The sequence below is a fragment of the Trematomus bernacchii genome, unplaced genomic scaffold (genome assembly GCF_902827165.1).
Source record: "Trematomus bernacchii unplaced genomic scaffold, fTreBer1.1, whole genome shotgun sequence".
NCBI lineage: Eukaryota > Metazoa > Chordata > Actinopteri > Perciformes > Nototheniidae > Trematomus > Trematomus bernacchii.
In genome coordinates this window covers 262,507-277,111 of record NW_022987732.1, presented here as the reverse complement: position 1 = coordinate 277,111, position 14,605 = coordinate 262,507, and the positions used below count along the sequence as shown (strand labels likewise).

The 14,605-nt window shown below is 47.4% G+C and overlaps 1 protein-coding gene across 1 annotated transcript; it reads left to right on the top strand.

Annotated features, from left to right (window-relative positions):
- Nucleotides 1–14,605, top strand: atn1 (atrophin 1). The gene is given in 13 exon segments (XM_034145765.1): nt 1–393; nt 2,122–2,252; nt 3,079–3,180; nt 4,165–4,284; nt 4,427–6,088; nt 6,090–7,135; nt 7,702–7,918; nt 8,253–8,396; nt 8,398–8,445; nt 8,448–9,825; nt 11,356–11,523; nt 11,702–11,882; nt 13,600–14,605. Coding segments are annotated over 12 exon segments (5,127 nt in total). The 5' UTR covers nt 1–393; nt 2,122–2,225; the 3' UTR covers nt 13,634–14,605.

Genomic DNA, 14,605 nt, shown 5'->3' with positions numbered 1-14,605 from the left:
CTCTCTCTATCCCTAAAAAATTGTGACTGTAAGACCGAAGAGGGGATATATATAAAAAAAAAAGTGCAAGTCGTCTTAGAGGAAGAAGGGGGAGTAGGTAGGGTGGGAGAAAGGGGGGGCACAAAAAGAAAAAGGGGGAGAAAGGGGGTGGGGAAGAGGCGAGGGTATACGCATCAATTTGTAGTCTTCAGTTGGCACCCCTGGTTTTTTTCTTCTTCCTGCAACGAATAGAAAGAGATTTCTTCTGCATTATTGTTATTATCGGAGCGCGTTGCAATATGAAGCCTGTGTTGACAGACTGTGCGTGTCAGCGTGCAACATAAAACGACAAAACAGAGGGGGAGAAAGGAAAGGGAGAGTGAGAGTGAGAGCACGCATCGCTGGATATTATAGGTAAGTACAACAAAAAAAGGGGGAAAAATGGATGCTTATACTGGATATTTGGAGCTATTCCTGCTGGCCACGTTTGTCCTTTCCCTCCCCATTCTTTTTTTCCTTTGTGCGTTAATTATCATCATACTCTTGTCCTGGCTAAATGATGTCCCGGTGAATTAATGGTAATAGAGTGCACGACGCGCAGCCACATTCCTGCGAGGAAAAGGGAGAAGAAGGGAGAGCCGGTGTTAAAAAAAAAAAAATGCCATGATTCGCCATTCCCTATCATGTTTCCCTTTTTTAAGATGTGCAGCGTGTGGTGCACAGGCATCCATTCTGTGAACATGTATGTGCTACTGAACACGACCCTCTCCCCGGCGGAGGGGCACTGTGCTCCGCCGGGTTTTAGTCTCAGGGCCGGTCTCCTCTGCTGCATGTGTATCAATAACATTCGCAGGAGAGAAAGGAAGAAAGAGTCGTTGCAGTGCTGGTGATGTAAGCAGAGCAAACTGCACGCTGCTGCTTTGCATCACATGCAGTGGTCAATGTGTTGATGAATGCATGTGCTGTGTGCATGCTAAGGGGACATGGTGTGTGTTAGGGATGTGTGTGTGTGTGTAGTTGTTTACTGACCATGGCTAAGGACCTGGCAGTGGACAGTAGCTGCCACCTGTAACTGAGATGCATTATGTATACAGTCACTGTGCACCGACTGCTTCCTGTCACTGTGATAAACTTAGTCATATGTATGGTAATTAGCCTGACTGTACATACACTGCATTGCCTATAAAACACATGTGTTTTTTCTATGATGCATATGGAGTGTGAACAGTGACAGTTATTAAGATCTGATTGGATCAGTCACTGCAGCATGCACTAATAATTAATGCATAGCCATGTGTAGTGGAGCAGGATTTACAGGAATCAAACACACAAATCAGTGATGGCTACGATATTTACTGGAGTGTACAGCTTACTGTTCGGCCAAATATATCTTTCTTTTTACATCCAGCGGCGTGGACTATTTATATCCTCATTCAAAATACATGAGCCATTTTTATTTCGTCATAGTGGTACATGAATGAATGGATTCAACGAGCCCTTGCAAAGTCTACCTATGTTGACAGGCACACCCAAATGGATAGAGGATCCTGGCATTGTTCATTTCCCTTAATGGGTGGCTGGATGGATAAATATAAATCTGATTCTGCCGACCATAACCAGGCCATGTGGGTTAACCACAAGTGTATGTGGGTTTTGGCTGTTGTGGTGAAGGTGGAAGGAGGGGGGTGTGGTCCCATATTCTCAACATGTTTGCTGGAGTCTTCTGCAGGCCGCTATCCAAAATGCAGCCAACCAATCAGAACCTTTCTGCTCTGCTCTTATTATCTGTTTCGGTGTTATTGCACCGAATTATACAATAACCAGACCAGTGCATTAGTGTGAGTGTTTTAACCTATTGTGCCTTTGCTGCTATGGTGAAGAGAGAAAGCAAAGAGGAACGTGAGTGAAAACGAGTCATGCCAATATAGTGTGAAGCATGCTGGGTATTTAAATGTTGCAACAGTGCATTTGCAGTTTTATAACACAGATGTTTTCATAATGTCACACATTATTGTACTCCACACTTGCTGCAGAAAGCAGAAATATTGTGTATCTTTACCTATGCAGAACCTTTCATTCTCTGCAGGGTTTGCATGCAGATAAATACTGAATAATGCCTTCTTTGTTTATGCTTGTTTGCAGGTCTTGCTAGCTGTAACACACACAGCCCAGTCAGTAAGCAACAGGAAGCCGTTCAGCCCCTGCAATGGCTTGTGTTGTAAAATGGATGTTTTAAAGAAGACATAATGAAAACACGGACACACAAAGAATCGGTATGAACCTATATTTTTCACAATGAGGGCAAGGATTGTGTACCTGCCGAATGCTCTACATTTGGGAGTGAGGCTACATTAGAATTAGTTCAACATGTAATCGTATTTTCAAAGGATGACTAAGATGTAAATTATTTATTTGGTTGTATGATTCCACGTTTATATTTCCTCTGCTTACAATTTCTCCCCTCGCCTCCGTGGCCTTCTCTCTATTATGGCCTGTTCTTCTTTCCACCTCCCTCACATTTTTATTCTTCTCTTGTTGTTGCCTGTTTACCCTTTCTCCATTCCACCTTGAATTGAACAAACTCGACTTTCTTTGGCTTTTATCGACTCTATTTCCACTACAATCAACACATCCCATTGTTTCATTCTATCTATAACCCTAACCCTAATTATTGTAACTCAACATGTTCATCTCTCTGAATATAATTTTGCACATTTCTGCACAGCCCTTCACTTTGAAATATAACACACTGCAGTTTGTCATATACTGTATTGTCATATATTCATTGTACTCAGTTTTTTTTGTATATTTAAATTTGGTGTAAATACTTGTCTTTATTATTTTTTATATATAATATATTTTCTTTTAAAACATATTTTTGATGTTAATCAAACCACATAACCTAATAAGTTGTAAGAGAAGGTTAACATATCATGTTAACCTTCTCTTAAAATGTATTAGTTTATGTTGGATATGTTTGCACAATAATACACCAAAGCAAATTCCTTGTATGTGTACCTTGATTCTGATTCTGACATTATATGCTTTCCCTTTTCGTCCATTTCTTCCTCCTTTGCTGGACTTTTTGGGGTTTTTCAGATGCCGATGCGCAGTGGGCGCCGGCGGGGGGCGAGTGAGGAACGACGGGGAAGACGTCCGCACACCAGCCCCACTCGCCCTGAACGCAACGATAGACAGACGGTCAGAGCAATTGTCTTTTACGTTTATATATTATGATAAGATAAGATATATTTTATCGATCCCAAATTGGGATTTTTGTCACAGCAGCATGTTAAGACAAGGCATTGCACATACTGTGAGTAGAAGATAAGCAAACGCAAAATGTAAAACATCTCAAAATAGAAAATAAAAAGGTTAAAATATATAAAAGTGGACCGTCAGAAGATAAAAATCTGTAGACTATCTGTCAAAGAAACACTGTGAAGGGCCAGATTACAGCTAACACAATGTACAAGTAGGATATTATTGGATATTGTGCATGCAAGTGCAGGAGTCATGAGCAATAAAGAACTGTCACTATGTATTGAATTGTGTGTGTGTGTGTGTGTGTGTGTGTGTGTGTGTGTGTGTGTGTGTGTGTGTGTGTGTGTGTGTGTGTGTGTGTGTGTGTGTGTGTGTGTGTGTGTGTGTGTGTGTGTGTGTGTGTGTGTGTGTGTGTGTGTGTGTGTGTGTGTGTGTGTGTGTGTGTGTGTGTGTGTGTGTGTGTGTGTGTGTGTGTGTGTGTGTGTGTGTGTGTGTGGTGTGTGTGTGATGTGTGTGTGTGTGTGTGTGTGTGTGTGTGTGTGTGTGCTGTGTGTGTGTGTGTGTGTGTGTGTGTGTGTGTGTGTGTGTGTGTGTGTGTGTGTGTGTGTGTGTGTGTGTGTGTGTGTGTGTGTGTGTGTGTGTGTGTGTGTGTGTGTGTGTGTGTGTGTGTGTGTGTGTGAATGAGTCATCAGTAAGATTGCCACCGACATACCCTTGCAGTGTCAGGATTGTTCAATAGTGTGTTTTACAACATAGCATCGCTTTGAGATCTTTGATGTTTCCTGTTTGACATTGATGCTGTGTGTGTGTTTGTGTGTGTGTGTGTATATGTGCAAGTGTGGCTTTGTTCTAAAAACAGTCATAGGCTTATTAGGGATTCAAAAGCATCACTACTGAATTAAAAGTCCTGTGTTGTTTTAGCAAAGAGGTGCTGGTGAGGAATTGGCTGGAAATCGCTTCAGTCGCAGATCACAAGGGCATGATTCATCAGAGAGTGAGGGGGAGGAACTTGTGTCTCCTCCAAAGAGGCAGAAAGTTCAGGTTTGTCTTACATTTCATCAACCTGTTATATAAAGAACAATTATAAAGCTTTGATTCAGCTAATATATCAAAAAAGGCACCGTCTAAGCTGTTAAGAGTCTTTTTTCTTTACCTCATTCACAAATGATCTTTTTTTCGTCAGGATTCGGTCTCTACCCCGAACCCTCCAACATCAACACACACGATTGACAGCTCGGCTCCTTCCACTGTCCCGCCTCCAACCTCGGTGGCCAGCCAATCCCGTGAGAGTGACAATGAAGACGGCCAATCCCAGGGCAGTAGGAGTTCAGTGGTGGGGAGCCTGGCCAATAGCAGCAGTAGCCTGAGCAGTGGGCGGGATATAGACCAGGACAATCGTTCCTCGTCCCCAAGCCTCTCTGCTTCCCCTCTGGGCAGCCTGGACTCTGACTCCGATGGCCCAGACTCACCGAAGCAAGGAGAGAGGGAACGGGAGAAAGGCAAGGAGGGAGGGAAGGTGTCGGGAGAGGATAGGAGGGCGCTTCGAGAGGCGAGAGGGGAGGAGTCCTGCGGAGATGGAGAAAAGCGGGAGATGGATACACGAATCGAAGACTGTCCATCTCTTAAGCCTCCCTCCACTCCTGTGACTCCCTCCCACCGTGGAGTGGGAGATTCTTCAAATGACAGCAATAGTGGGAGGAAGTCTTATTTCTCTATGGACTCCAAACTAATGTGTAAAGTGGAGCACGGTGGTCCGACGGGCGTTGAAGGCGGCAGAATGAACTCCAAAGCCGGCTCGCAGTGTGGGACCAAGACGGCCATACCGGGAGGAGATTTCTCCCACAACACCCCCAACATTCCCCACTCTTTGCCTCCCCCTCCTCTCCCTCCTCCACCTGCCCTGAAGCCCCTGGAGCTCGGGGGACAAAACCTTCCCACTGAGGTAAAGATAGAAAGAGACAAAATAGAAAAGCCGGACAAACTCCTGGACAAGACTCAGTCCACTCCTCCCTCTCTGTTGCCTCAGACCCAGCCCTCCTCCCATCCTCACCCCTACACCCCCACCGGCTGGCAGGGTGGCACCGCGACCGGTTGCCAAGGGAGCTGGGGCTACACCCGTTACCCGGGAAACCACCACCCACAGCACCAGCCGCCGGTGCAGCAGCAGCAGCTTCCCTCCGTCTACAACCCGCCGTCCACCCGCCACTCCTCTTTCCTCCCCCATCCTCAAGCCCACCCCCACAGGGAGTACCTTCCCAGGTACGCCGGAGGGGGAGGGGACAGAGAGAGGGGGGCGGCTGCAGGAGAGAGGGAGAGGGGAGGGAGGGGGGAGTGCGGGGGGAGGGAGATCGGCAGAGAGTTCTCCGCCCCCATTGGTAACAGCAGCAACAATAGCACTGGGAGTAATAGTGGGAGTAATAGTGGGTCCAACAGCGTCCAAAGTAGAGAGTTTACTGGTCAGAACCGGGAGTTTACTGGTCCTGGGAGAGACGGACCTAACTTGGGTTCTGAAAGGAGAGACTTTGGTCCAGCTTTCAGAGACCGGGAGCGAGAGAGGGAACGGGACGGAGGGAGGGAGTTTCCTCCGCCAAACCAAAACCAGAGTAGAGACTTCGGCCCCAACGGGACTGGCGGGGGGCATCCGAGAGACAAAGATGGAGGCAGATGGGGGGAGTTTGGGGGTCCGACAAGAGAGGCTGTAGGCAACAGTAACCCAAACAACAACTCCATCCCGTCTGGAAACCTGCCGAGTTCAACCAGCGGACTCCCTGCCGCGCCAATGCTGAACCGAGACCCACCTGCATCACCCCAAAACACCCCGACTCACCCTCCACACTCCTCCCTGCCCCCCACACCCCCACCCTCATCCCCCAAACTCATCCAGCCGAGACTTCCCCCCTCCCATGGAGCAGGCACAAACCCCTTCCTCTGGATCGGACCACTTTCACAGAGATTATCCACCCACTGGAGGAAAAGACTTTCCTGCTGGGGCGCCTCCTTCCACCGGCACAAATCGAGAGTACCTCAGCCCCCCCAGGGTGACTCCAAACCTGGGACGAGAGTATTCAGGGGGAACTCATCACCCTCACCCACCTCACCCCCACTACCAGTCCAGAGAAAGAGACTCAAACCTGCGAGAGTCTGCTTTGTACCAAAACCGAGGAGGAGGTCCGAATCAGCCTCCGGCACTTTCTCCGTCCTCCTCCTCCAGTCATCATGGACACCCTCCCAATGCTCCTTACCCCCCTCCCCCAACTCAGCCTCCTATACCCCCACCTCAAACCACCCACACCCAGCCACCCTCTGCACCCAATGTACGTCCCCCACACTACCAGTCCACCGCTCAGACTCCTCCAACACCCTTATCTCCGTTACCAAGCCCGTCCACTAATCCAATGGGCGGCTTCTCTTCGTTTCCCCCCGGCTCCTCATCTGGACCCAACATGCCACTTCCTGGTCCAGGTGTGTCGTCCAGCTGTTCCCCCGGATGCCGCCCCTCCCCCTTCCATGGCACTTTGAACAGCCACCCTCCCTTCACTGGAACGTACCACTCCAATGGGAACAGTGGTGGTGGAAACATGGCCAACAGCAATAGTAGCGCGTCCAATAGCAGCAATACCAACTCGCAATCACTCTCGCCTTCAAATGTCTCCAAGGGACCTCCACCTCTTAGTAACCAAGCAGCCAACAACAGCATCTCCGCACCGGCATCCAGCTCTTCAGCCCCCGGGGGAGACGGACATTTGGATCCGGGCCCTCCCCCTACACCTGTTATCAAAGAGGAACCAATAGAAGAAAGGGAGGAGAGTGAAAGCCCACCACCTGTGTTGAGAAGCCCCTCGCCTGAACCCAAACCAGTGGACATTCCCATCCACGCCAGCCAATCAGCACGGTAAGTCAATCACATTATCGTCCTATTAGAGATCGCCCAATGTATCAGTCCCTCTTAATGTGATCAGATGCATTGGTGTAAAGTAACTAAGTACATTTACTCAAGTACTGTACTTAAGTACAATTTTGAGGGACTTGTCTTGAGTATTTCAATGTGTTGCTACTTTGTACTTCTACTCCACTAAAATTCAGAGGTAAATGGTGTACTTTGACTTCACTACATTTATTTGATACCTTTAGTTACTTTCCAGATTTGGAATAATAATGTGAATTTAAACTAGCTCCACCTTTACCAGCTTTGATGCATCAATCCTTATAAAACATATCATATATATTATTCTGAAATGGACCAATCTGCACAATGACTACTTTTACTTTTGGTACTTTAAGTATATTTCGATGCTCATACTTTTACTTGAGTAAAATGTTGAATGCCGGACTTGTATTTGTAACAGAGTGTTCCTACACTCTAGTACTTCTACTTTTACTCAAGTACAAGATGTGGGTACTTCTCCCACCTCTGAACCTTTGGTGATTGTTGAGATGATTTACGACTCTGTGTTCCAGGTTTCACAAAGTCCTTGATCGTGGCAGTGGGAACTCCTGCGCTCGCAGTGATGTCCTCTTCGTCCCGTTGGACGGCTCCAAACTGTGGAAGAAGAGGAACGAGGTGATAGAAAGAGCTCGTAGGGAGGTGGAGCAGCGGGCGAGAGACATCCGAGAGAAAGAGAGGGAACGAGAGAGGGAACGAGAGCGTGAAAGGGAACTGGACCGACAACTGCAGGTGAGCACATTAGAGCGTGATAATTATGTTGCATGTCAGATTTAATGGTATTGATGTAGATAAGGGGTGTCAAACTCAGAACTGGAACTGAACAATATAGTATTGTACTTTATGTACGATGTCATTTACATTAATCTTCATATCTGGGTAGTAATCCTGACCACTTGAACTGACACACACCACCATACAAACAAAAGTGGGGACAAAAGTTATACTCTCTGACAGGCTGGTTTTGACCGTATGTTTGACGCCCCTGATGTAGATTACATTGGTCCTTTTAGGAAGGGGAGTAAAGCAGATGTGACTTACTGTGTTTCCCTGTTTGTCTCTGCAGCAGCAGAAAGACGTGAACGCCGCTGCAGGAAGTCGCCAAGGCTCCTCCCTCTTCTTCCCCTCCTCTTCTTCCATCAACCTCGACCCTTTGTCCTCTTCCTCCGGCAACTCCGTCTCCCACCCTCCCCCTCACCAGCAGCATCATCCCCTCACACCCCCATGCTCACCTGGCTCAAGCACACCATCTCCACCCACAGCCTCGCCCCACTCGATCCCTCACTCCCTCCTCATGCCGTCCATGGGCGGGGCGCAGACGGTGGTCGGCCCTCAGGGATCCCTGGGAATAGGTATGGGAGGTCCTTATCTGGGCCCGGACACCCCGGCGCTGAGGACCCTGAGCGAGTACGCCCGCCCTCACGCTATGTCGCCCCTCAGCGCAGCGAATCGGGCCCAGGCGCACCACGCACAGATGCACGGCCACAGCCATCCCCACGTCCACCCCTCGTTCTTCCTCCCCCAGTTTCAGAATCACGCTCTAGGACACCCGCATCACATGCCTACCGACGCCGCCACTGCTGCAGCCATCCTGGGCTTCCTGTACGGCGGCAGCCTCGAAGGGGGTCCGGGCGTCGGGGGCCACGTAGGGATGGCAGGCGGGCCGATACACGGAGGGATGGGGGGCGCCGGGTTCGGAGGAGTCGGCTTTCCTCACGCAATCGCCGCACATCGAGAGCGAATGAAGCAAGGGTTTGAATTCAAGAGCGACGAGCGGGGTTACCCTCCAGGATCCATTCACGATCACCTGGCCCTCGCTCACGCTCACGCTCACTCTCACTCTCACGCTCACGCTCATGCACACGCACACGCCAATGCCCACGCACATGCTCATGCACACTCCCTGCTACTCGGGGGAGGTGCAGCCAATGAGGTGTCGCTTTACGGCACTCCCTCTCCTCAGCCTCAGCCTCCTCCCCAGCACCTCCAGAACCCGTCCATGCCGCCATTAACTCGACCTCCCAACCCTCCTGCCCCTCAGTCCCTGCCCAATCCACCCCCGTCATCGATCCTCACACCTTCCCTACCCTCTCACCCATCATCTGCCCCCCCGGCGCTGCCCCCCCCGGCCCCAGCAGCACCTCCTGCTCCCCCGCCCGCTCCTCCCGCACCTGCTCCACCGACCACCAACGCCTCCTCACTTCATCACCCACTCCCCCATTCGTCTTTTCCCAGCTCCCTGTCCTCTCACCTGCCACCAGCCACTGCTCCGGCCGCTCCCCCCGAAAACTACCCGACTCCCACTCGCTCTCCCGCCTCCTTTGAGCGAGACAGGAGTGGAGAAAGGGAGAGGGAGAGAGAGAGGGAGAGGGAGAGAGACAGAGCAGCTTTGCCGGCCTTTGGGGACAGAGAGCGAGAAAGAGAAAGGGAGAGAGAAAGGGGAGGAAGTGGTGGAAACGGAGGAGGAGGAGGAGGAGGAGGAGGAGGAGGAGGAACAGGGGGGAATGGAGGAGGAACCGGTGGAAACGGAAATGGGAACGGAGAGAATCTGGGGCGTCTTCAGATGTTAAACGTGACGCCTCATCATCACCAGCATTCACACATCCACTCACATCTGCACCTGCACCAGCAAGACACAGGTACTAACCCTTCTGCTACTGATGCTCTAATTATCCGTGTTACTGCCTTGAAATCACGTAGACGTGTTACTAGAAAAAAACATTTAGGAACAAATGTGTTTCTAAAGGTTGCATGTGCAAGATTTGCGTACTTAAAAAGTCGAGGGTAAGACTTGTGATAATTGAACACAGAAGACATCAATGATTGTCCACAAAAACAAACAAATCCAAGACTAGTTTTGGGAACTGTAGTTTCTTAGAACGCCATGCTGCAATGTGCAAATGTGACTTAATTTGTAGGCTTAAAAATAATCCCAAAAGACGACGATTACTGGGCCTTAAAAAAATATTTATCTATGAGCCAGTTTTAAAGATTTTAAACTTCAGTATTCATCTACAATATAGACCTAAGTGTGTTTTCCGAAGAGAAGGCTTAAGAGACAGATTAACACACTGACTGTGAACAAAGCCAGCGTTATCCTTTAAACGTTTATAAAAATACCTGTCGCATTAGTGTAGTTCACCATTGAACTCAGGTTGTGTTTGATTTTGAGTGATATCGGGGTCATAGCTTTCCCTGAGACATCTGACTAATTTGTTCAACGTTTTAGAGTTCAAAGTAGTTCACTCACAGTAACACCAATCAGCAGACAATGTAAGACAAGCAAGACAAGCCTTTTGTCTTTTGGAACAATTCATGTTGAAAGTCAAAATGTGCATATTACAGTTTGGGATGTCACTGTGATTCAGGGGATTGCATGGTTTCTCACAGCGGGGGGGGGGGCCTTCTGTGTGTCGTGTGCATGTTCTCCCCATTTCAGCATGAGTTTTCTCTGGTTAATTGGGTGAATTAGTGATTCTTAATTGCCTGTTAGTGTGAATGAAAGCTTGAATGGTTGGTTCATTCCATTTGTCGTCGGAGATTTCAACTGGCAAGCCCCCTGAAGTTGGGAAAACCTTACCAACTCCAATCTCAAAATCCAACATGGCTTCTCCTCGCCTCAGCAGCGTGAAAGCTGTAGTAATAAACTGCTTATTAGCATTAAATCAAGGCCTGCAGTGCACACAGTACTATCTATCTTCTCTCTGAGGACATGTTGCTATGTTGTTTGCGTGCCTAAATTACAGCCTGAACAATATCACCTGTTATAGCTAACAAAGGCTAACAAAGCTAACCTGGCTATAACCGGTTTTGACGTCATTTCAATTTCCGACTTCCTTGTACAAATGGAACGCACCCCTTGCGTGTGTTTTCCTTGCAATCTGTCCAGGGTGTACCCCGCCTCTCGCCCAATGTCCAGCCCCCGAGAAACCTCTTAAAGATTAGCACTTACAGTTCATGGATGGATATTAATATTCGCAATAGCAGAAGCCATCATGTTAACTGCCTTACAGTTGCATCTAGATTTCTCTGCTCATGTTTTACCAAGAAATATCTCAAAAGCAGAAATAATGTATTTCCATGCTGTGTGCATTATCTTTGTTTTGATATTCATAATTTGACTTTCATTAAATATCTCCTGTATTTCCTATTACATCACTGGCATCCAGCGACGGGCGGGGTACACCCCCTGATGGACCCGCTGGCGTCGGGGTCTCCTTTGACACGCCTCCCTTACCCAGGAGCCACACTAGGCACCCCCATCCTGGCTCACCCCCTCACTGACAGCGAGGTGCTCCGCCAACAGCTGTTCGGTGAGGAGAAGGCTCCTCGTCCATGTACTTGTTCAGTTTTTCTCTCTAAAAAACTCCAACAGTGCTAAAACTTTAAAAAAGAGATTTTGTGAATCTGATGAAGATGATTGACCTTGGTGACCTTTTTGCTTCCTTTATTTCCTCTTTTATCCCCACCTCCTCTTTCTGCTTCCTTCTTTCGTTTTTCGTTCCCCCCCCCCAGGTGCTCCTTTCCGTGACCTGCCCCAGCCGTCCTCCCTCACTGGTCCCATGTCGGCAGCCCATCAGCTCCAGGCCATGCAGCAGGCCCAGAGCGCGGAGCTGCAGATCCAGAGACTGGCCCTCGAACAGCAGTGGATCCACCACCATCACCACCACTCCCTCACCCAGGACGAGTATTACAGGTAAGGCCTTTTATAAATGTAAATGCTATCTATCTATCTATCTATCTATCTATCTATCTATCTATCTATCTATCTATCTATCTAACTCATGTAATGTAGTGTGAGTGTGTGTCGATAATGGCCTTGGTAAATGCAGCAGAGATTAAATGTGTGTTTCCCAGTCACAATCACAACTGGACCTTCTGTAGACACCCCCCCCCCCCCCCCCCCGGGCGTTCTAATGTCCGTCTTTTCACTGAATTGTCGTCTTGAAAAGGGTACTCACAACAATTCTGTTGCACTTGCCATTTCAACGTTAAAAACAATAAAACTGCATGAATTGCTTCGTCGCATTCATCTAGATCCTCTGTCTCGAGCCAGTGCACTAGCGGGCCTTCTAGAATACCCTGGAACCGAGGGAAACTCTGAAAGAATACGCCCATTGGCTACAAATCAATATATGATTGGTTGATCAAACTGTCAGTCCAAATGTACGCTCTCATTCAGTGCAACGGCCAGGGTATTCTATCAAGGATGTAGAATACCTTGGTTGAAGGATATTCTACATTCTACCCAGAGACCCAGAACAAGATCTGATTGGTTGCTTTCTTTTCTAACACAAAACCACTGAAATGCGTCGTGCATGGACCGAGAAGGACAAACAAATCAACAACACAGATACGATTCTCATTTATTCATTTTATATACATTTTATTACATTTTATTACATTTTATTTATTATAATTAATATGAATGTACTTAAAGGTGGGTTAGGTAAGTTTGAGAAACCGGATCGAGATACACTTCTTGTTATATTCCATGGAATGCTCTTAACATCCCGATAGCAATGAATATCTGAAGTGCTTTGACAAAAAATCCATAAAAAAATGTCATCTGTGGAAGCCGTAATACTGTAAAAAGCACGACCAATCATTGAGCCGGCCCGGCTAAAATAACTGGATGGCCTACCTGCCTGTCAGCCTTCCATCTGTGCACAAACTTATCTCGTGCCCTCATTGGTCATGTGCGCGTTCGTGTGTGTTGGAGGAGGGGCTCTGTAAGGAAGTGGCAGATTTTCTCCGGTTGTGTATTGTCAAATTCTAGCGATCTCGAGCCGGTTTCTCCGAAATTACCTACCCCACCTTTAAAGCAAATGATTTGCATTGATAGAAGAGAAATGTCCTTAAACTACAAACCAGACCTGGAAATCAACAAAATGGCCTGAATTTGACACAAGATCCAATTCTTAAGGTAGCAGAAATCTACATTTCTTGTTTATACGTTTTGATCATTTTTAAACAAGCCTTAATAGGTGGCAGAGCCTACAAATAAAAACACTCCTATTGTTGTTTTTTAGATGTAAGCCCAAGGTTAGTCATCCTGACATTTGGCAGCTTTGGGCCTGAGCACAAACTGGCGTTGAGTTTGTTTCAATTGGCCGGCCTACCAAAGAAAAAAGTAGTTGGAAAGCTGACAAAATGTTGATGCATCTCAGCTGTAAAAGTCGGCTTGGCTCTGTGGCACAGAGGGGGGGGGGGGGGTTCCCTACCCTTAAGAGGAAAAATGTATGCGCCCTCTGTACATATTTGAATCCAGTCAAATAAATCTTTAACAATATATCTTAAAACAGCTGTTACTTTAGCAGTTAAAGCTCCCCAAATGAGATGAAACCGAACCTCAGCTGTGACCTTTAACGTTACCCTACACTCTTAACACGGTTTCCCCTTTGACCTTTCAGTCACCTGAAGAAAGAGAGTGACAAGACCCTGTGAGGGAGGGGCACGACGGAGAGCAGCATGGAGAAACACGAGGGAGAATGTGTGCACTGAAAACAATGAAGGAACAAAGAAAAAGCTGGACTAATGGACTGAGGAGGAATTGAAAGGGTTTCACTAAAGCGTGGCACACGTCCCTGCTGCACCACGACGACTCCAGCGCTCCCCTGCAAACGTTCCTCCAACTCCCGTCCTGTTTTGTATCGTGCTCTGTACAGTATATTAGATGGGGGCGGCAATAGTGCAGTACAGTATGTGTAAAATACTTGATGCCAGAAGGAATGTGTACATGAGTCTCTTTTATGTCATTGCATGTAGCTAGGCGCTTTATTCCGAACTGGTGGGACTTTTTGTTTCTATTTTTAGTAATTACCCCCTCCTTTGTACCTGAGGGGCGTCCTATATGCATGAGACCAGCAATTTAGTGTTACGTTAATGATCAATAGTATTGTTATTATGATTAATGTCGTCTGTTTGTTGATAATGATATAATTATATATACAGTACATATTATTTGTATTATTTTTTTACATTTTCATGGTACGGCAGTCGGTTTTTATTTTTATTTTTTATTTTCGATTTACCTTGTGAAACAAGATGCAAATGAAGGCAAACAAATCTGGAAATAAATTATAATCTTTTTTTGCTAGTCTCTTGCGTATTCATGCGTGCACTGTTTTCTCCCCCCTTTTTTCTCTCACATACATTCAGACAATTTGCCCCGTCTTTGTTTTATACAAGTCACTCATGCACAAAGCATATCAAATTCCTCTCGTCTCCCCCTCCCCCCTTACTCTCCCTCTCTCTCTCTTTCTGACTCCCCCCTCTTTCTCTGCGTCCCTCCCTCTCTTGGTTGTGTGTAGCTAATAGGAGACACATGGGATGAGTGTGAGACATGGGAGTTGAGGCGCTCCAGTGAACACCAGCCACCCTGTAGAGAGCATTCCTTACTGCACAGTAAAAAAAAAA